This window comes from Dromiciops gliroides, chromosome 4 (genome assembly GCF_019393635.1).
Source record: "Dromiciops gliroides isolate mDroGli1 chromosome 4, mDroGli1.pri, whole genome shotgun sequence".
NCBI classification, from domain to species: Eukaryota; Metazoa; Chordata; class Mammalia; order Microbiotheria; family Microbiotheriidae; genus Dromiciops; species Dromiciops gliroides.
The window spans coordinates 181,755,555-181,778,574 of record NC_057864.1 but is presented as its reverse complement, the minus strand read 5'-3'; the positions used below and the strand labels follow the sequence as shown (position 1 = coordinate 181,778,574).

General features: G+C 39.1%; 3 protein-coding genes across 3 annotated transcripts in view; 2 read left to right on the top strand and 1 right to left on the bottom strand.

The window, feature by feature from the left end:
• Positions 1-486: 486 nt before the first annotated feature.
• LOC122756310 (keratin-associated protein 4-6-like) lies at positions 487-1,152 on the top strand. Its single transcript, XM_044005535.1, has one exon. The coding sequence runs from the start codon at positions 487-489 to the stop codon at positions 1,150-1,152; it is 666 nt and encodes a 221-aa protein (XP_043861470.1).
• Positions 1,153-12,739: 11,587 nt separating this feature from the next.
• LOC122754800 (keratin-associated protein 9-1-like) lies at positions 12,740-13,291 on the top strand. Its single transcript, XM_044003256.1, has one exon. The coding sequence runs from the start codon at positions 12,740-12,742 to the stop codon at positions 13,289-13,291; it is 552 nt and encodes a 183-aa protein (XP_043859191.1).
• Positions 13,292-20,033: 6,742 nt separating this feature from the next.
• LOC122754799 (keratin-associated protein 4-4-like) overlaps positions 20,034-23,020 on the bottom strand; it is a 53,493-nt gene continuing 50,506 nt past the window's right edge. Inside the window, exon 3 of the mRNA XM_044003255.1 lies at positions 20,034-20,341. Within this exon, the coding sequence (XP_043859190.1) occupies positions 20,034-20,341 (308 nt within the window). The remainder of the gene's footprint in view (positions 20,342-23,020) is intronic.

Genomic DNA, 23,020 nt, shown 5'->3' with positions numbered 1-23,020 from the left:
AGAATCAATTGCAACTTTTCAATGTAAAGCTGTGCTAGCTAAATGAAGGTACCAATCTATCAAGAGTAAGGAAAAAAGAGGTGAGACCATATTTCTGCTTTATGACCTATGATCATCAGATTGTCAAATGAAAGAAGCACTCTGCATAATGATGGTTGATGCCTTCATGATAATGAAGGTGATCCTTGAAAACAACTTTTCTATCATCTCAGAAAGAACATATTAGATGAATGCAGTAGAGAAACCAACAAAATTGTTTATTCTAATAAATTATAATAACCATATTAATAAGACAATCAGCAATTACTATGCTAAACCGTTTTGTGAGGTCATAGAACAAGGCATAAACAATAATAAGGAAAGATCCTGTTCATGGGGCCAATTTCAAACACTGAGGACAGGTATATAAAGTTCCAGGACAGGAAGGTTCTCAGACTACTGGATATTCTTCTCTGCAACTCAACAGAAGTCACATCCACCAAGACCATGGTCAGCTCCTGCTGCTTTGCTCCTGCCTGCTGCCAGCCAACATGCTGCAAGACAGTCTGCTGCAGAACAACTTGTTGTAAGCCAACCTGCTTTGTGCCCAGTTGCTGCCAACCTTGCTGTCAGCCATCCTGTTGTGAGTCCAGCTGCTGTCAGCCGACATGCTGCAAGACAGTCTGCTGCAGAACAACTTGTAAACCAATCTGTTGTGAGTCCAGCTGCTGCCAACCTTGCTGTCAGCCATCCTGTTGTGAGTCCAGCTACTGTCAGCCAACATGCTGTAGGACAGTTTGCTGGAAAAAAACTTGTTGTGAGCCAACCTGCTGTGAGTCCAGCTGCTGTCAGCCAACATGCTGTAAGACAGTCTGCTGCAGAACAACTTGTTTTAAACCAATCAGTTGTGAGTCTAGCTGCTGCCAACCCTGCTGTCAGCCATCCTGCTGTGAGTCCAGCTGCTGCCAACCTACCACCTGTAGCTCTAGCTGCTGCACACCTTGCTGCCAAACAAGTTCTTGTGAGCCAACCTGCTGTGTGCCCAGCTGCTGCCAACCTTGCTGTCAGCCTTCATGCTGTCAGCCAACTTGCTGCAAAACAATCTGCTACCATTCACCCTGCTATAGCCCCAGCGGTTGTGGGTCCAATTGCTGCTCCCCATCCTGCTGTTGATCGGCTAGCTGGCCCAAATGTGCAATGATTCTATTTAGAGCCAGTCATCCTCCAACTCCACAGTTTTCTTGTCAACCCCTCTCCTACAGGATGACTTGTCCTCCACCATCTTCCTGCTGAAAGCCTTGGACTCCCCTAGATATAATGTTTTGTGGGTTTTTTGTTTGTTTGTTTTGTTTTGTTTTGGCAGGGCAATGGGGGTTAAGTGACTTGCCCAGGGTCACACAGCTAGTGTCAAGTGTTTGAGGCTGGATTTGAACTCAGGTACTCCTGAATCCAGGACCAGTGCTTTATCCACTGTGCCACCTAGCTGCCCCTGGATATAATGTTGTATATCTCCAGCAAGTGCTATGCTATCTCAATTTGTCACAACCCCTTTTCCGCTGAGCTATCACATCTATGTCACTTGCTGGCATAGTGTCTTATGCCCATTTTATTGATACAGATAACCACAGACCTGACTCTCCCTATCTCTCCTTTTTTTTCAAATCACTAAACAATGACAGACAAGAAGTCATTCTTTTCTTGACAACATCTGACCAAGTGTCTTCTAAGGGTTAATGCCTGAGGTTTTAGTTTTAGCACCCACTCAACTTCTTTTCTTTTATACTATGTTTCTTTTTTATTATTCTTATATTTCCTGATTATTCTGTTTCTTAAAAGCACCAATGGAACTAGCAGGGCTTGCCTGCTTATCACCTAATAAACTCTTTTCATTAACATAAGCTCCCTTGTCCTTGCCAATCTATGAAGTACAAATGATGATGGTGGTGGTGGTGTTGGGGTCATGATGGTTGCTGTAATGATGGTGGTCATGGCAATGGTACTATTCCTGCATCTATAGATCATCTATACACTTGAGTTCATTTTCTAGTAAGAGTTATACATTAGTGTTGATTTCACTACCCCTTTAGGGCCAACAGTGGATATAACAGCAGCTTGGGTAATTAGCCATAACTTAACTTTTCTAATATCCTCTTTTTCTGCAAAAAGTAATAGGCCCCTACTTCCTAAAGACAATTGATAAGCAATACATTTTTTTTTTAATTTTGGTATGGCAATTAGGGTTAAGTGACTTGCCCAGGATCACATAACTAGTAAGTGTCAAGTGTCTGAGACCGGATTTGAATTCAGGTCCTCCTGAATCCAGGGCTGGTGCTTTATCCACTGCACCACCTATCTGCCTCTGATGAGCAATTCTCATCCAATCATCTAAGCTTCTAATCATAGACAAGGAAAATATAACCTACACCCTTCAAAAAATGCTGAGTCACAAATATTTGAAAGAAGTTGATGAGTCTTGGAGTCAGTAAAACCAGGATTCGGATCCTATTTAATACACTTACTAGCTAAATGACCTTGGCAAATTGCTTAAACTCTGTTTCTGAGCTTCATCAGCTATAAAGTGAGAAGCTTGGACTCAATGGCCTCTAACATCTCTCCTAGACCTTAATCTATGAATGTAATGGATATACCTTGAAAGAGCATTTTTAAAAGAGTCAGCCATTTCATTGATGTTGTTGTTAAGTCGTTTCAGTCATATCCAACTCTTTATGATCCCATTTGTGGTTTTCTTGGCAAAGATACTGAAATGATATGTCATTTCCTTCTCCATCTTATTTTACATATGAGGAAACTGAGGCAAACAGGATTATACCATTTTCCTAGAGTCACATGGCTAGTAGGTGTCTGAGGCCAGATTTGAACAAACAAGAATGAGTCTTCTTGATTCCCAGTGTTAAGGGCTAAAATTCTAGCTAAACTGTCTAAAATATCTAATGAGTGGTCACCCATAAATTATAAGCTTTAGCAAGAGTTAGGCTTTTAAGTATTTATTAAGGAGAATTAGAATTTGGTAAAGAGAGAGAGAAAGGCCTACATTCATCTATCTATTAAAGGGAGAGGGCATTTCTAGCTCCACTCTCCACCAGAGTCCACAGGAAGAGAGCGCGAGTCAGAGCTCCGGGGTCCCCCTTCTTCCTCCCACTAGGAAACCTCACTTCCTGAAGCCAAAGAAAAGACGCATTTTCTTGTCCTCAGAGACCTTCACCTCATGGTGGAGCTTTTCTATAGTAAGTCTCCAGCAGGTAGTGTCATTCCAATCATTACACCAGCTTGGTGCTCTATCCACTGCCCCATTAATTTAGATCTATTGAGAAAAATAGAATTTGAAAGAATCCATTGGTAACCTCCTAAAAGAGATCCCCAAATGAAAACTCCCAGGAATATCATGGCCAAATTCGTGATTTCTCATGTCAAGGAGAAAATTTTGTACACATACAGAAGCAAACTAGTCAGATACCACGGGGTCAGAGTTAGGATCACACAAGCTTTAGTAATGTCCATGTGAAAGGAATGGAAGCCTTGGAATATAATATTATGAAAGGTACTTCAAACAAGTATAACCTACCCAGCAAAAAATAAGCAAAATTCTTCAGTGGAAAAAGTAGACATTGAATAAGAGACCTTTCTAACATTCATGATGAAAAGACCAGAGATGAACAGAAAATTTGACATTCAACAGAAGACTTAAGAGAAGCATCAAAAGGTACACATGAAAGAGAAATCACAAGGGGCTCAATAATGATAACCTATTTACATTCCTATGTGGGAAGAAAATACATGTAACCCTTAAGAACTTTACCTTTTTGGGCAGTTAGAAGGAATCTACAAAGAGTACTTGCGATGATTTCAGAACAATGAAGGGGTGAGAAAGAGGGAAGTACTTATATAACTGGGAAGGGAAAGGAAGAATAGGGAAAATTATCTTGCAAAAAATGGCATTCAAGGAAAGTTTTACAGTGAAAGTGGAAATGGTGAAATGAAGAGTGACAGTTGAACTTCACTCTCAATGAAACTAGTTCAAAGAGAGAAGGAAATATATACATATGTGTGTTTGTACATATGTGTGTATACATATATGCACTCAGGTGTGTATAAAAGAAAAAGGAGGGGAGAGAGATTAGAGGAGAAAGGAATGATAAAAGGGAAATATGGACTAAGAGAGGCAGTGATCAAAAGCAAAAACAGACTCTTCAAGAGAGACAGGGTACAAAGAGAGAGAGAGAAATATAAAGAGAGGAAAAGGGAATGAAGGGAAATACACAGAAGTCCACAATCGTAATAGGATAAACTTACCCATTAAATGGAAGTCAATAGCAGAATGGATAAAAAACCAGAATACAACAATACAAGTGATATACTTAAAAAGGAAAAACACACATCTAAATAAGGAACTGTAGCAAAACTTATTATGCTTTAACCGAAGTAAAAAAAATCAGGAAAAACAATTATAATCTCATACAAAACAAAAGAAAAAATTACCTAATGAAAAGAGATAATTAGTGAAATTATATTTTGCTAAAATATACCATAGACAGTGAAGTAATATCAATAATTTTATAACAAGTTTCTCGAATAAGTGCCTTATTTGTCAAGTAGCTGGGTAAATGAGTCAAATATATGAAAATAAGGACCATTACCCAGTTAACAAATGGTCAGGGGATATGATTTTTTCAGAAGAAGAAACTAAAGCTATCTATAGTGATATTAAAAATGTTTAAATCGGGGAAGCTAGATGGTACAGTGGATAGAGCACTGGCCCTGGAGTCAGGAGTACCTGAGTTCAAATCTGACCTCAGATACTTAACACTAACTAGCTGTGTGACCCTGGGAAAGTCACTTAACCCCAATTGCCTCACCAAAAAAAATTTTTTTTAATCCTTGTTGATTAAAGAAATACACAGTAAATTAACTCTGAGATACCATTTCATACCTATCAGAAATGACAAATGCTGGAGGGGCTGTGGAAAAATAGATACTATTGAACTGTTGATGGAGTTGTGAACTGGTCAAATCATTCTGGAGAACAATTTTGAACAATGCCCAAAGGGCTATAAAACTATGCATATTCATTGTCGCAGTAATATCACTTCAAGTTCTGTATACCAAAAATATTTATAGCAGCTTTTTCTCGTGGCAAAAACAAAATGGAAATGAGGTCATGTCTATCAGTTGGGGAGTGGCTAAAAAAGCTGTGGTATATGACTGTGATAGAACACTATTGTGCTTTAAGAAAAGAAAAAGGGAGTGCTTTAAAAAAAACCTTGAGAGAAATGTATGAACTTATGCAAAGTAAAGTGAGCAGAACCAGAACATCATTGTACCTAGTAAAAGCAATATTGTAGGGAAAGCTAGGTGGCACAGTGGATAAAGCACCAGCCAAAGGTAGACCTGAGTTCAAATACGGCTTCATACACTTGAGACTTACTACCTGTGTGACCCTGGGCAAGTCACTTTAACCCTCATTGACAAAACAAAACAAAACAAAAAACACAAACAAAAACAAACACAAACAAAAAAACCAAGCAATATTGTAAGGATGATCAATTTTGATAGACCTCACTACTCCGATCAATATCGCAATACAAACAATTAAAAAGAAATAATCATAAAAAATTGTTATCAACCTCTAGAAAGAGAACTGATGAACTCCCATTGCAAAATGAAGTATAACTTTCACACTTTATTTTTTTGTTGTTTTTTGTGAAATGCATAATATGCTTTGTAGGATTTCACAAATGGATTTGATATCAAATTGCTTGCCTTCTAAGTGATTAGGGGAGGGTCTAGAGAGAGGGATAGAATTTGGAACCCAAATTTTTAATTTTATTTATTGAACATTAAATTGCAAATCTATTATATACAACATGTTATTCCTTTTAAAGACACAATAAAGTTTCATGTAATGTTCTTTTTCCATTTTTTCTTCCTTCCCTATTACTCTAGAAATGGTTATCACTAGAAATATATGTGTGCATGTATGTATGTAATCATTCTATACATACTTCTGTTTATTAGTTCTTTCCTTGGATGCAGATAGCATTTTCTTACATAGGCCCTTTGAGGTTAATTTGGCTTTTAATAATAGTCAAAATAACATTTGATTGTTAAAATAAGTAATATTATTTTTTAAAAAGAGAGTGAAAGAACAAATAAGTTGACTGTATGACTCACAAATAAATAATGAGGAAGAAAATGCAAAGTAATAATGGCATGGAGAAAAGAGATGAATTGCAAAACAATATACATTTTTTTTCTTTTTTTAGCAACAAACATTTATTTTATTTTTTTCCAGTTACATGTAAGGGTAGTTTTCAACATTCATTTTCATAAGATTTAGAATTCCACATTTTTTCTCCCTCCCTCCCTCCCTTGCCTCCCCCCTCCACAAGATCACAACTAGGTTATATATGTACAATCCACAAGTGCATTTTTTATCAGTTCTTTCTATGGGGTGTATAGTAAGCTTCCTCAGTAGTTCCTTGGGATTGTCTTGGATCATTGCATTGCTGAGAGTAGTAAAATCATTCACAATTGTTCATTGAACAATACTGCTGTCACTATGCACAATGCCCTCCCAATTCTGTTCATTTCACTATACATCAATTCATGAGTCTTTCCATGTTTTTCTAGGATCATCCTCTTTGTCATTTCCTATAATATAAGACCATTCCACCACAATCATATACCACAGTTTCTTCTGTCATTCCTCAATTGATTGACATTCCCTTGATTCTCAATTCTTAGCCCCCACAAAGAGTTGCCCTAAATATTTTTTGTACAATTTTCCCCCTTTTCTCTTTTTCATGATTACTATTGTGAACTGTTTTCCTTCCATCCTATTCCCTTCCCCATGATAGTTATTTTAATATCCATCTTCTTTCATCCTATCATTCTGCAAAAAAGATTTACTTTTATCTGTCTCCTCCTCCACTTTGCCCTTCCTTCTTTTGCTCATCTCTCTTTATCCCCTCCCTTGGCTATTTTTCTGCAGGGTTAGAGAGATTACTCCACCCAATTGAGTGTGTACATTATTCCCTACTTGAGGCAACTCTAATGAGATTGAAGTCTTTGAGCCAATTCTGAAGAGTGTTAGGCTCATTTTCTGCCCAGATTAAATAGATTACTCCACCCAGTTACTTGTGGATGTTAATCCCTCCTTGAGGCAATTCCTGAGTTTAAGATCTTAGAGACATTTCTGAGGGGTGTAAAATTTATTTACTGCCCTGTTCCTCCTCCATCTCTTCCCCAACTCCATAAGCCTTTTACTGTTTCTTTCATGTAGGATTTCAGCTCTGCCCTTCCCCTTCCTCCAGTGTATTTTACTCACCCCTCAATTTAACCCTAAAGATGTCATCATGGGGCAGCTAGGTGGTGCAGTAGACAAGGCATCCACCCTGTACCCAGGGGGATCCCAGCAAAAAACTGGCCTCAGACACAAGACAACCACCCCTTGCATTACCCCAGGTATGTCACCCAACTTCATTGGTCCCAAAGTGTAGTGTAGAGAGATCAATAGAAATCATTTATACTTAGTTGGCAAAGAACTTGATTCATTGGGTGATGTATGAATGATGGATTATTATGACCTGAATGATCACCACCTACCACAACCACCACCAGCGATATTTCACAAGGTTACAAGGACAAGGAAGTTTATGCAGATGGGCAGAGTTTATTAAGAGACAAACAAGGAAGCCACGTTGGTTCTATACAACCATCTAAGAATATCCAAAGGATAAAGTAAGAATAAAGAATAAATATGATACAATAAATTAGAAACTTTATTAAAAGAAAGAAATACTTAGTGGTTACAAAAAATAAAAGTTCAGGAATTAACCCTTAGGATATAATTGGTCAGCTCATGATTACAAAAGAGTAACTTCTTCTCTTTCAAAACCTTTAAATCTGGAAAAAAGAAACATATGAAGAGACAGCTATGGAGAGCCAAAGCCTTGGCCAGGTAGAAAGATAAAGTAGAGAGAATACCCCTTTGCCGTCAGTTGACATGAAGCTGATAGCTCAAATTCAACAAGGTCACCACATAGCATGACAGAACAGTATTGGATAAAAGCAGATGAAACTACAGACAAGTCAGTCTAAGACTTTCAATAGCAAGATGGTGGGGAGAACACTGGCCAGGAGGAGAGTGGTTGACAACAAAAACGTGGAGTAGGAAGATGGTTGCCTCTAGGGACAATCACTGCACATTCTGGAAAGCAAGTTGATCAACAGCAGGCTGGATAGTAGCAGATGAACCCACAACAGATGGGCCTGCAGCAGGGAGTCTGGCAGCAGAATGGGCTACAGCTAGCTGGTTCACAGCACAAAGGCTGGCAGCAACTATAGTCACTGCAGGATGGATAGCAGCAGGGTTGGCAGCAGCTGGGCTTGCAACAAGTTGTTTGGCAGCAAACTGTTCTGCAGCATGTAGGTGGGCAACATGAAGGCTGGCAGCAGGGGGATATGCAGCCAGATGGCTTACAACAGGTTGTTTTGCAGCACACTGTCTTGCAGCATGTTGGCTGGCAGCAGGTGGGAGCCCAGCAGCAGGAACTGACCATGGTCTTGGTGGGTGAGGTTTCTGTTGAGAAACAGAGGAAGGTTTCTAGGAGTATGGGGATGCCTCCTCTTTTGGGTCTTTATATACCCATCCCCTCTTACTGAGTGAAATCCAGCTAATGCAGCAGGATCTTTCCTTGTTATTGTTCATTTCATGTGTTCTAGAACTTGAGCAAACTCTACAGTTTAATAGTTGTTGACTAAGTGTCACCATGAATCTTATTAGAATAAGTGACTTCAGTGGTTCCTCCACTGGGCTCATCCAATCTTTTCTTTCTGAGACAATAGAAAATTTGTCATCAAGGATGTTCCTAATCATGGAGGCCTTAACCATCATTATGCAAATAGTACCTTCACATGATGTTCTATTAAACTTAGATCATAGATCAGAAGAATAGTCTCTCACCTCTTTTTTTCCCTAATCATTAGTAGATTGGTAACTTCAAATAATTATTCCAGGATGCCTTAAAAGCTTTTGACTCTGATTCTACACTACTGAATTTGGAGGCAGAAATCCAGGATTCGAGTTTTAGCTCATCTACTTAGCAGCTACATGACCCTGAACTAGTCACTTGAACTCTGTAAACATCAGTTGCCTTCTACATAATATGAGAATAATAGTACTTGTTGTAGGTAATTTACAGGTTTCTTAAACCATCTAATGAAATAACTATGAAAAGGGCAATGTGCTTTATTTTTATGTTTCCTTGAAGTGGGACTCCTCAACCCTGGATACCTCATCCCCATGTCTAAACAATTCTCTAAGTGGAAGAGAAGTCAGTTCTCTGAATTGGTTGAAGAAATTTCCACATGTGTGATATCATTATCTAAATGAAATCACTGGTATAGTGCTTCTCCTTATCACCAACATATAGTAAAAAGTCTTTTGTCTTTATACAGCCATCATTTCCCACTGAGGATAGTACCAACCTTGTGACAAAGAAAAACAATTAGGCCAAAATGCTATGCAGAAAATAGATCTAAGAGAAACAGTTTGAAAATGATTGGACTACCTGAAAATCATGGTCAAAGAAAGAGCTTAGACATCATCTTCCAGGAAATTATCAGGGAAAATTGCCCTGATATGCTAGAAGCAGAAGGTAAAATAGAAATTGAAAGAATCCATTGATCATCTCCTGAAAGTGATCCCAAAATGAAAACTTCCAGGAATACTATAGCCAAATTCCAGTGTTCCCAGGTCAAGGAGAAAATATCTCAAGCTGACAGAAAGAAATACTTCACATATTGTGGACCCATAGTCAAGATAGCACAAGATCTAGCAGCTTCTACATTAAAGGATAAGAAGGCATGGAATATGATATTCCAGAGGGCAAAGGAATTGGGATTACAAAAAAGAATCACTTAAAAAGCAAAACAGTATAATTTTTGATGAGGAAAAATGAGACTTTAATGATAAAGCAGGCTTTCAAGAATTCACGATGAAAATACCTGAACTGAGTCAAAAATTTGACTTTCAAATACAAGATCCCAGAGAATCATAAAAAGGTAAACAGTAAAAAGAAATTAAGAGGGATTTGATAAGGTTAAACTTTTTACATTCCTACATGGGAAGATGATATGTCTATCCCATAAGAACTTTATTAGGATTAGGGCAGATGATAGAAATAAGATTAGATAGAGGGCACAGGTGGGAACTGATTATGAAGGGATGATATCTTTAAAGCATTTATTTTTCTTTATCTTTTCATTTTTTGGGGTGATAGGAGTGGGGTGATATGCCTGGGGTCGTACAATGGGTGAGTACCTTGCATCTGAGGCCTGATTTGGACTTGGGTCCACCTAGGTACAGAATGGGTGCTTTGTCTTCTATTGAACTCTTCACTTGGTCCCAGCATAAGAATATTGGTAGAGAAGAGTGATTCACTTCTTGATTCTCATTGTGACTAGCCCTTCTCTTTCTCCTTTCTCCTTTTACTTGCCCATGGCAAGGGACTTTGGTCACAGAATTGGACAGTGAACTTTTGAAATTTGCCCTAAGTGGGCCCATAATCAACCCACAGACCCTGATCTCAAGGAGCGCACATTCTAATGAGTGAGACAACATGCAAAAAAGTGCACAAAATATATAAACTGTGTAAATAGAGGGTGATATCAGAAAGAAGGCGAGAATAGTAGGAGTGACTGGGGAAGACAACTCACAGAATGATGAAACTTAAGATAAGTTCTGAAAGGAAGCATGAAGTAGATGAGTGTTTAGATTATTCAAAATATGGAAGAAAGTTTGTGAAAAGATAGATTCTCGTGTGTTTGCATGGAATGATCCCAGAAAATGGATGATTAGAAATTGGGAGAAAAAGAAGCATATGATACTACCAACATGAGCTCTTTCTTGAACTAAATCCTTTGGATGGGTAGATGCCACTCTCTTCCACTGCACTGATAGCCAATGCATTCCACCCACCATGGTTGTGGCTTACCTAAAGTACTAACAGCTGTCCTTACATAGGAAGCGCAGAAGGGTATTCTGAGTTTGGACAGAAATCCACTAAATCTTGTACTTCCCTTGAGAACTGTCAATGCTTTCTCAGTGCATCAAATACTGACAATATATGTGAACATGGACATTCATCTCCCTAACCCTCAGTAGAAAGAAGGGGTTAACCACAGTCCTAAACTAAGTGTAAAAGACAGAACTAGAAACAGGATTATAATATATGGCTCTGAGCAGCTGTTCTGTATTCAACACTGATCATTATAGCTATAATATACACTTCTGTAAAACAAAATTCCAGCATAATTCAACAGGATCAAAAAGCCAATGTGTACCCCCAGAAGAGAAGAGAAAATAAAGAAGGGGTACTGCAATTACCTGCTCCCCTGAAGACAGAGAAGAGGTGGGAGTTGGGTTGTAAACTCTAGGAAATCAGACACCAAGAGATGGGTCATGACTTTTTCTAACTTCCACAATAGTGGAAGACATGCTCTATGTAACTTCAACCAGGAGAGAATCCAGAAAGGCATAGCTCAGAGAATAGAACAGAGTTCATAAGTGCAGAGGGAAGGTGGCATAAAACCAAAATCAATGTTATGAGAAAGAGGGAGAAAGAATAGGATTGGAGCCTCAAAGAAGCATCAAAAACATCTCCCAACGAAATCATATCTGGAATTACTCTTCCTGGAAATTGAACCTGGGGAATCTTAGAAGAGATAAAGAATATGAAAAGGAGTAAAAGGAAAACACTTTTTTCTTTTGGGCATTGTAAATTACTATCACTGAAATAGATGGTGTACATGGAAGCAGGAGGATGACACAAGAAAGATGAATTATTCTATGCTTATTTGAGAAAAGAAAGACAAAGACCAAATGAACAAGAACTTTGCTTAGGTGAGTCTAAGAGGAAGGATGGGAAGTGAAGAGCAATAATGGGATTTAAAACTGGGCAAGCAAAATGAATACGTAATTACGTGTTAACTTCACAAAGAAAAAATATGTATACTGGGGATTGGAAAAGGTATTGAAATGTTCTAGAGAAGAGATCATGAAATATACAGAATTACTTAACTGCATGCTCTAAGAATCATGTAAAATACCTAGCAAAGTCACTGTTATTCCCATGTTATGGAAAAAAGCAACTGATGTTTAGGGAAGCCAAGTGACTAATTCAAGAAGACATGGCTGGGAAACAGATGATGTAGGACTTCTATCCCAGATTTCTATCTCCATATTCAGTGCTGTAGAATCAATTGCAACTTTTCAATGTAAAGCTGTGCTAGCTAAATGAAGGTACCAATCTATCAAGAGTAAGGAAAAAAGAGGTGAGACCATATTTCTGCTTTATGACCTATGATCATCAGATTGTCAAATGAAAGAAGCACTCTGCATAATGATGGTTGATGCCTTCATGATGATGAAGGTGATCCTTGAAAACAACTTTTCTATCATCTCAGAAAGAACATATTAGATGAATGCAGTAGAGGAACCAACAAAATTATTTATTCTAATAAATTATAATAACCATATTAATAAGACAATCAGCAATTACTATGCTAAACCGTTTTGTGAGGTCATAGAACAAGGCATAAACAATAATAAGGAAAGATCCTGTTCATGGGGCCAATTTCAAACATTGAGGACAGGTATATAAAGTCCCAGGACAGGAAGGTTCTCAGACTACTGGATATTCTTCTCTGCAACTCAACAGAAGTCACATCCACCAAGACCATGGTCAGCTCCTGCTGCTTTGCTCCTGCCTGCTGCCAGCCAACATGCTGCAAGACAGTCTGCTGCAGAACAACTTGCTGTAAGCCAACCTGCTTTGTGCCCAGTTGCTGCCAACCTTGCTGCCAGCCATCCTGCTATGAGTCCAGCTGCTGTCAGCCAACATGCTGTAAGACAGTCTGCTGCAGAACAACTTGTTGTAAACCAATCTGTTGTGAGTCTAGCTGCTGCCAACCCTGCTGTCAGCCATCCTGCTGTGAGTCCAGCTGCTGTCTGCCAACATGCTGTAGGACAGTTTGTTGGAAAAAAACTTGTTGTGAGCCAACCTGCTGTGAGTCCAGCTGCTGCCAACCTACCACCTGTAGCTCTAGCTGCTGCACACCTTGCTGCCAAACAAGTTCTTGTGAGCCAACCTGCTGTGTTCCCAGCTGCTGCCAACCTTGCTGTCAGCCTTCATGCTGTCAGCCAACTTGCTGCAAAACAATCTGCTACTTTTCACCCTGCTACAGCCCCAATGGTTGTGGGTCCAACTGCTGTTCCCCATCCTGCTGTTGATCAGCTTGATGGCCCAAAGGTGCAATGAGTCTATTTAGAGCCAGTCATCCTCCTACTCCATAGTTTGCTTGTCAACCCCTCTCCTACAGGATGTCTTGCCCTCCACCATCTTGCTGCTGAAAGCCTTGGACCCCCCTGGATATAATATTGTATATCTCCAGCAAATGCTATGCTATCTCAATTTGTCACAACCTCTTTTCAGCTGAGCCATCACATTTATGTCACCTGCTGGCATAGGGTCTTATGCCCATTTTTTTGATACAGATAACCACAGACCTGACTCTCCCTATCTCTCCTTTTCTTTTTCAAATCACTAAACAATGACACACAAGAAGTCATTCTTTTCTTGGCAGCATCTGACCAAATGTCTTCTAAGGGTTAATGCCTGAGGTTTTAGTTTTAGCAGCCATTCAACTTCTTTTTCTTTATACCACGTTTCTATTTTATTATTCTTATGTTTCTTGATTATTCTGTTTCTTAAAAGCACCAATGGAACTAGCAGGGCTTCCCTGCTTATTACCTAATAAACTCTTTTCATTAACATAAGCTCCCTTGTCCTTGCCAATCTATGAAGTACAAATGATGATGGTGGTGGTGGTGTTGGGTTCATGATGGTTGCTGTAATGATGGTGGTCATGGCAATAGTACTATTCCTGCATCTATAGATCATCTATGCATTTGAGTTCATTTTCTATTAAGAGTTATACATTAGTGTTGATCTCTCTACCCCTTTAAGGCCAATAGTGGATATAACAGCTGCTTGGGCAATTAGCCATAACTTAACTTTTCTAATATCCTCTTTTTCTGCAAAGAGTTATAGGCCCCTACTTCCTAAAGACAATTGATAAGCAATTCTCATCCAGTCCTCTAAAGTCCTAATCATAGACAAGAAAAATATAACCTAAACCCTTCAAAAAATGCTGAGTCACAAACATTACTAAGAAATTGATGACTCTTGGACTCAGGAAAACCAGGATTTGAATCCTACTTCATACACTTACTACCTATATGACCCTTGGAAAATTGCTTATCCTCTCTGTGGCTGAGCTTTGTCAGCTACAAAGTGAGAAACTTGGACTCAGTGGTCTCTAACTTCTCTCCTGGACCTTCATCTATGAATGTGATGGATACACCTTGAAAGAGCATTTTTTAAAGGGTCAGCCATTTCATTGATGTTGTTAATTCATTTCAGCCATATACAACTCTCTATGACCCCATTTGTGGTTTTCTTGGCAAAGATACTGCAGTGATTTGACATTTCCTTCTCTAGCTTATTTTCCATATGAGGAAACTGAGGCAAACAGGGTTAAGTCATTTTCCTAGAGTCACATAGCTAGTTGGTGTCTGAGGCCAGATTTGAACAAAGAAGGATGAGTCTTCTTGATTCCCAGCTTGGTGCTCTATCCATTACCACATTAATTTATATCTAGTGAGAAAAATAGAACTTGAAATAATCCATTGGTAACCTCCTAAAAGTCATCCCCAAATGAAAACTCCCAGGAATATCATAGCCAAATTTGTGATTTCTCATGTCAAGGAGAAAGATTTGTACACATACATAAGGAACCTAGTCAGATACCATGGGGTCACAGTCAGGATGACACAAGCTTTAGTAATGTCCATGTGAAAGGAATGGAAGCCTTGGAATATAATATTATGAAAGGTACTACGAACAAGTATAACCTACCCAGCAAAAAAATAGGCAAAATTCTTCAGTGGAAAAAGTAGACATTGAATGAGAGACCTTTCTAATATTCATGATGAAAAGATCAGAGCTGAACAAAAAAATTGGCATTCAACAGAAGACTTGAGAGAAGCATCAAAAGGTACACATGAAAGAGAAATCACAAGGGGCTCAATAATGATAACCTATTTACATTCCTATGTGGGAAGAAAATACATGTAACCCTTAAGAACTTTATCTCTATAGGCCAATTAGAAGGAGTCTACAAAGGGTACTGGAAAGTGATTTGATCATATAGAGATGATTTCAGAACAATGAAGGGGTGAGAAAGAGGAAAGTACTTATATAACTGGGAAGGGAAAGGACAAATAGGGAAAATTATCTATAGGAAAAAAGGGACATGAAAGGAAAAGGTTTTTTTGGTTGTTGTTGTTGGGTTTGGGGGATTTTTTTGTTTTTGTTTTTATTTAGCAAGAAACATTTATTTTTTTTTTACCAGTTACATGTAAGGATAGTTTTCAACATTCATTCTCATAAGATTTAGAGTTCCAAATTTTTCTCTCTCCCTCCCTTCCTTTCCTCCCCCCTCCACAAGATTGCAACCAGGTTATATATGTACAATCCACAAGTGTTCTTTTTTATCAGTTCTTTCTATGGGGGTGAATAGTAAGCTTCCTCATTAGTTCCTTGGGATTGTCTTGGATCATTGCAATGCTGAGAGTAGTTAAGTCATGCACAATTGCTCATTGAACAATACTGCTGTCACTATGCACAGTGTCCTCCCAGCTCTGCTCACTTCACTATACATCAATGTTCATTAGTCTTTCCAGGTTTTTGGGGGTCATCCTGTTTGTCATTTCCTATAGCACAATGCCATTCCACAACAATCATATAGCACAGCTTTTTCCATCATTCCTCAATTGATGGACATTCCCTTGATTCGAAATTCTTAGCCTCCACCAAGAGTTGCTATAAATATTTTTTGTACAATTTCCCCCCTTTTCTCTTTTTCATGATTACTATTGTGAACTGTTTCCCTTCCATCCTATTCCCTTCCCCATGATATTTATTCTATTATCCATCTTCTTTTATCCTATCACTCTTCAAAAGGGATTTGCTTCTGTCTGTCCCCTCCCCCACTCTGCCCTTCCTTCTTTTGCCCCTCTCTCTTTATCCCCTTCCCTGTCTATTTTCCTGCAGGGTTAGAGAGATTACTCCACCCAATTGAGTGTGTACATTATTCCCTCCTTGAGCCAATTCTAAAGAGATTGAGGTCTTTGAGCCAATTCTGATGACTGTTAGACTCATTTTCTGCCCAGATTAAATAGATTACTCCACCCAGATAGGTGTGTATGTTGGTCCCTCCTTGAGCCAACTCTGATGAGTTTAAGGTCTTGGAGCCTTTTCTGATAAGTGTACAATTCATTTACAGCCCTGCTCCTCTCCCATCTCTTCCCCTACTCCATAAGCCTTTTACTGTTTCTTTCATGTAGGAATTCACCTCTGCCCTTCCCCCTGCCCCAGTGCATTCCCCTCACCCCTCAATTTAACCCTAAAGATGTCATCACCTAGGTAGGTGACACAGTGGACAAAGCATCCACTCTGGACCCAGGGGGATCCCAGCAAAAAAGCAGCCTCAGACACAAGACAACTACCCCTTGCAATACCCCAGGTATGTCACCCAACTCCAATTTTTTATGGTTCTCTAGGGTCTAGTGTTTGAAAGTCAAATTTGCCCTTCAGTTCAGGTCTTTTCATCACAAATACCTGAAAGTCCTCTTTTTCACTAAAGGCCCATTTATTCCTCTAAAAGATTATTCCCAGTTTTTGCTCAATGGGTGATTCTTGACTGTAATCCCAACTCCTTTGCCCTCTGGAATATCATATTCCATGCCCTCTTGTCCTTTAATGTAGAAGCTGCTAGATCATGGCCTTTGGAACACATAGTTCTTATCAACCTATTCCACCAGGGGAAGTCAACACATGTTTGGAGTACACATCTTCCTAACTCAATGACAGGTTTGAGGTTTAGCAGTTACCCTCAGCCTGGTTTAACTTGTCTGAAAAAGGTGTTTTATAGGAGTGTGCACATGCTATAGCTTCTTAGAACCACAGGTAAGAGTTAGGTGAAGGGTGAAGGATGGATAGCAAAATTGGATGAGTAGTTTGGAGAAGAGTATGATAATCCCTCACACCAGAGATGCTAGTCTTCCCTGAACAGTTGGTTTCTGTCCCTGCATAGTTGTGCATTTCTAGTGGCACCATTATTGAGTTCCATAAGCTATATGCTATCAAGGGTCTTCACTTGATTGAACGTGGCTGAGGTGGTGGAGGGTTGAGGGAAACTATTTCTTTAGTGAAGCCTAATATCAGAGGTTATGAATCTGCCATAAGAATTGCTGTACACACTGGTATAGTAAAGAACTAGGAAGAAGTAATACTCCTTTTTTGGAAAGACAGAGATGATATAAGAGGTAAATTATGAAAAAGAAACCAAATGCCCATGTATCTCAAAGAGGTGTGCAGAAGTCAATTTTTTGCAACATTCATATTGTTAATAATATAAAATGCTACCCGGGCAGCTGAGTGGTGCAGTAGATAAAGCATGGGCCCTGGATTCCGGAGGGCCTGAGATTAAAACCAGCCGCAGACCTTGACACTTACTAGCTGTGTGACCTTGGGCAAGTCGCTAAACCCCCATTACCCCACAAAATAAAACAAAACAAACAAACAAACAAATAATAGGTTACCCAAAAGCATAATCCACTTAGTAGGTTTGCAAATACCAGTTACTGGATTCAAAAGTACAGGTCATAAGATCACAAATTTAGAATTGGAAGCAACCTTCATGGGAGTATTAAAACTCAAGTCTTCTGACTCCAAGATCAGCATTCATTCTATTGTACCAAGATACCTTCCCTTGGATGAACCTAAGTCCATTATGATTAGTAAGGAATCAGTACAAAGATGTAGAAGATCTGCTGACAGCAGATTGACAACAATAAGCTGGCAGCATATTGGCATCATCATTAGCATCATCACCTCTGATATGGTACAAATCAAGAACAAGCTTCATTAGGCAAATGAATGGAGTATATTAGGAGACAAGCACAAAAGTCTCAATGATCATGAGAACATTTAAAAATAACAGGAGGAAAGACAATGTAAGAAAAAAAGGAAGTTGAAAATAATATTAGAAGCAAGAAAAGTGTATCTGGGTTGGCTGAGTCAAAATGGTGGACAAAATGCAATAAGCACTCAGAGCTCCTGAAACAATTACTCCAAAGAAATCTAAAGACAATCATAAGACAATTCATGGAGCAGCTAAACCCACAAAAGGACAGGCTGAGATCATTTTCCAGCCAAAAAAGGCTTAGAACTTTGGCAGGAGGGGGCTGCTGTGCCAGGGTGGTAGTAGAGTCCAACCATGCAGTCACACTGACAGAGATCCAGCTTCTTCTGGGAACTGTTTATCCTTGTTATTACAATAGAGGTACAAGCCAGGGGAGTCAAAGTTGACTCCCTCTTCAAGCCAACAGAATCAAAGAATCATAGAAGGTGAAGTGGGAAGGGACCATAAAAGTTATCTAATATAACCTTGCTCCTGAGAGGGCAGCCTCATGCTACAACCTTCCTGGCACATGGTTGCCCAGTCTCAGTTTCTAATACTTCCATTAATGGGATGCTTCTATTCATGATCGGTCTGATAGTATTATAGGATCTGCCTCCCTTTTTCTCATTTTCTTCGCTCTGTCAATCTGTCACTCTATCTCAGCCTATCTCTTTGTCTCTGTGAATCTGTATCTATATCTCCGTATTTGCATATTCTTTTATCTCTCTCTGTTGATTGGTCCCTCTCTATCTCTATCTATGTCTTTCTTCATGTCTGTCATTCTTTTTACTCTGTATCTATTTTTATTTCTGTCTATGTGTCTGTCTCCATTGGTCTCTTGCTGTGCACTTAATGTCCTTGCCTCTATTTCATTCTCTTTGTGACTAGGTCTCTCTCTGCTCTGTCTGCCTCTGTCTCTGTGTCTCTCTTTATTTGTCACCCTATATCTCTCTCCACACACATACACACACACACACACACACACACACACGCATATATGTATATATGTGTATATATATATATAAATATAAAATATACACACATATATGTATACAAACACAAATATATGAGTGTATGATATAGAACAAATAATTTACATATTGTCTCCACCATTTAATGTAAGATCCAACTCTCTTGCCTTTGATCAAAGAGATAATAAAGAACAGAGGCAGGATTTAAGTATCATTCATCTCCCATTTTAATACCTTTGGTCCCAAAGTGTAGTGTAGAGAGATCAATAGAAATCATTTATACTTAGTTGGCAAAGAACTTGATTCATTGGGTGATGTATGAATGATGGATTATTATGACCTGAATGATCACCACCTACCACAACCACCACCAGCGATATTTCACAAGGTTACAAGGACAAGGAAGTTTATGCAGATGGGCAGAGTTTATTAAGAGACAAACAAGGAATCCATGTTGGTTCTATACAACCATCTAAGAATATCCAGAGGATAAAGTAAGAATAAAGAATAAATATAATACAGTAAATTAGAAGCTTTATTAAAAGAAACACTTAGTGGTTACAAAAAATAGAAGTTCAGGAATTAACCCTTAGGATATAATTGGTCAGCTCATGATTACAAAAGAGTAACTTCTTCTCTTTCAAAACCTTTAAATCTGGAAAAAGGAAACATATGAAGAGACAGCTATGGAGAGCTAAAGCCTTGGCCAGGTAGAATGATAAAGTAGAGAGAATTCCCCTTTGCAGCCAGTTGACATGAAGCTGATAGCTCAAATTCAACAAGGTCACCACATACTGAGACAAAACAGCACTGGATAAAAGTGGATGAAACTACAGACAAGTCAGTCTAAGACTTTCAATAGCAAGATGGTGGGGAGAACACTGGCAGAGAGGAGAGTGGTTGACAACAAAAATGTGGAGTAGGAAGATGGTTGCCTCTAGGGACAATCACTGCACATTCTGGAAAGCAAGTTGATCAACAGCAGGCTGGATAGTAGCAGATGAACCCACAACAGATGGGCCTGCAGCAGGGAGTCTGGCAGCAGAATGGGCTACAGCTAGCTGGTTCACAGCACAAAGGCTGGCAGCAACTATAGTCACTGCAGGATGGATAGCAGCAGGGTTGGCAGCAGCTGGGCTTGCAACAAGTTGTTTGGCAGCAAACTGTTCTGCAGCATGTAGGTGGGCAACATGAAGGCTGGCAGCAGGGGGATATGCAGCCAGATGGCTTACAACAGGTTGTTTTGCAGCACACTGTCTTGCAGCATGTTGGCTGGCAGCAGGTGGGAGCCCAGCAGCAGGAACTGACCATGATCTTGGTGGGTGAGGTTTCTGTTGAGAAACAGAGGAGGGTTTCTAGGAGTATGGGAATGCCTCCTCTTTTGGGTCTTTATATACCCATCCCCTCTCACTGAGTGAAATCCAGCTAATGCAGCAGAATCTTTCCTTGTTATTGTTCATTTCATGTGTTCTAGAACTTGAGCAAACTCTACAGTTTAATAGTTGTTGACTAAGTGTCACTATGAATCTTATTATAGTAAGTGACTTCATTGGTTCCTCCACTGGGCTCATCCAATCTTTTCTTTCTGAGACAATAGAAAATTTGTCATCAAGGATGTTCCTAATCATGGAGGCATTTAACCATCATTATGCAAATAGTACCTTCACATGATGCTCTATTAAACTTAGATCATAGATCAGAAGAATAGTCTCTCACCTCTTTTTTTTCCCTAATAATTAGTAGATTGGCAACTTCAAATAATTATTCTAGGATGCCTTAAGAGCTTTTGACTCTGATTCTACACTACTGCATTTGGAGGCAGAAATCCAGGATTCGAGTTTTAGCTCATCTACTTAGCAGCTACATGACCCTGAACTAGTCACTTGAACTCTGTAAACATCAGTTGCCTTCTACATAATATGAGAATAATAGTACTTGTTGTAGGTAATTTACAGGTTTCTTAAACCATCTAATGAAATAACTATGAAAAGGGCAATATGTTTCATTTTTATATGTTTTCTTGAAGTGGGACTCCTCAACCCTGGATACCTCATCCCCATGTCTAAACAATTCTCTAAGTGGAAGAGAAGTCAGTTCTCTGAATTGGTTGAAGAAATTTCCTCATGTGTGATATCATTATCCAAATGAAATCACTGGTATAGTGCTTCTCCTTATCACCAACATATAGTAAAAGCCTTTTGTCTTTATACAGCCATCATTTCCCACTGAGGATAGTACCAACCTTGTGACAAAGAAAAACAATTAGGCCAAAATGCTGCGTAGAAACAATGTCTGAGAAAGTATTCAAAATTCTGTCCTAGCGTTTCTCCATTTATCTGATGTCAAGGAGGAAATATGTTTCATTATCTGTTCTTCAAAACATTCATTGATTTTTTTCCATCACCCAATATAGAAATGTATATGTATACATATCTTCCCCACCCCCTCCCTTGCCCTGGGTAACACAGCTAGTAAGTGATATGAGATTTGAACTCAGCTCCTCCTGAATACAGGGCCAGTGCTTTATTCACTGCTCCACCTATCTGCACCCTGTATATCTATCTTTAGGTAAATCCTTAGCCTGTGTATTTGCTTTGCATAAAGAATTCTAAATCCCCATTTTCTCTCCCCAACTACCTGACTACTACTATTACCCTGATCAGTGCCAAGTAAACTTTTATTAACTCTGATTGTTATTCTGCTTCTCTGTGTCTCAGTGCTCTGTATCAATCTATCCTCCTTTCTCTGTCCTTTTTTTCTCTGTCCTCTGTGTAAATCTCCCTCTCTCTCTCCCCCTACCTCTATCTCTCTCTCTCTCTGTGCCTGTGTTTCCACAAGTGTCTTTCCCTGAATCTGTTTCTCTTTACCTCTTTATCTCTCTGAATCTCTCTCTCTCTCTCTCTCTCTCTCTCTTACTCACTCACTTCTAGTGCATCCCTTTTTTGAGTACAAATAACTGTAGATTAGCTAATCCTAAGGGCACTGCTAGCTCAAACATGACATCTTCGCAATGCCTCTTTACATTAAGTGTTGGTTGCTTTCTACTCCTTTTCTTATTCTACTTCCCTTCTAGAACATTAATAACAGATAAAGACAGCATGGTACAATGGGGCATATTTTGTGAACCTAGTATATGTTTCCAATCCTAATTTTTTATTTTCTAATTCTCTCAGAATACACATCTGCCAGTCTTCATTTGCATATATAGTCTTTTCACTCTGTGAGCCATGGCTTCCTATGACCTCCTTTAGTGAAAATTTCTAGACAGGATCCTCTCCAAACAATCCAGAGGTATTCATGACACAGTCTTGGAAAAGATAAAATCCTGAAGTTCCCAAACCCCACTGACATTTCGATAGCAATTTTCTTTACCCTTTCTTCATCTTTTCCATGCTTCTGAAGGGGTTGACTTTGTGAAGCTACTAGATTATGCTGCAATTTATTTTGCAAACAGAAATACTATTGTTGTTATTAATATTATTATGTTTGGACATAGAAAACTTACTCAGAGCAATAGATTACGCCAATGGCTCTGGCTCTGTCTTTTACACATGAATTGAGACAGTTATTTTTTTGTTTTGGGTTATTTTTTTGTTTTGTTTTGTTTGTTTATTTTGCAGGGCAATGAGGGTTAAGTGACTTGCCCAGGGTTACACAACTAGTAAGTGTCAAGTTACCCTCTCTTCTTAGTAAGGATAACTAGTTGTTTGTCCTTTATTCTCAAAGAGGACCATGAAATTGGGTGGTAGTGCTATGACGGTGAATTGGATTAAAGTGAGGGAGGGCTATGCAAAGTCACTAGTCCTACTCTCTCTTCCAGAGCCTTCTGGGTCCAGTGGCAAGATGTATATCAGGATGACTGGAGATGGCCCCAGATTTTTTAAAGCAATTAGGGTTACTTACCCAAAAGGAGCTGGGATTTCCAGGGTAGAGCCGAGGTGGCGGAGCAAAGGCTGAAAGCT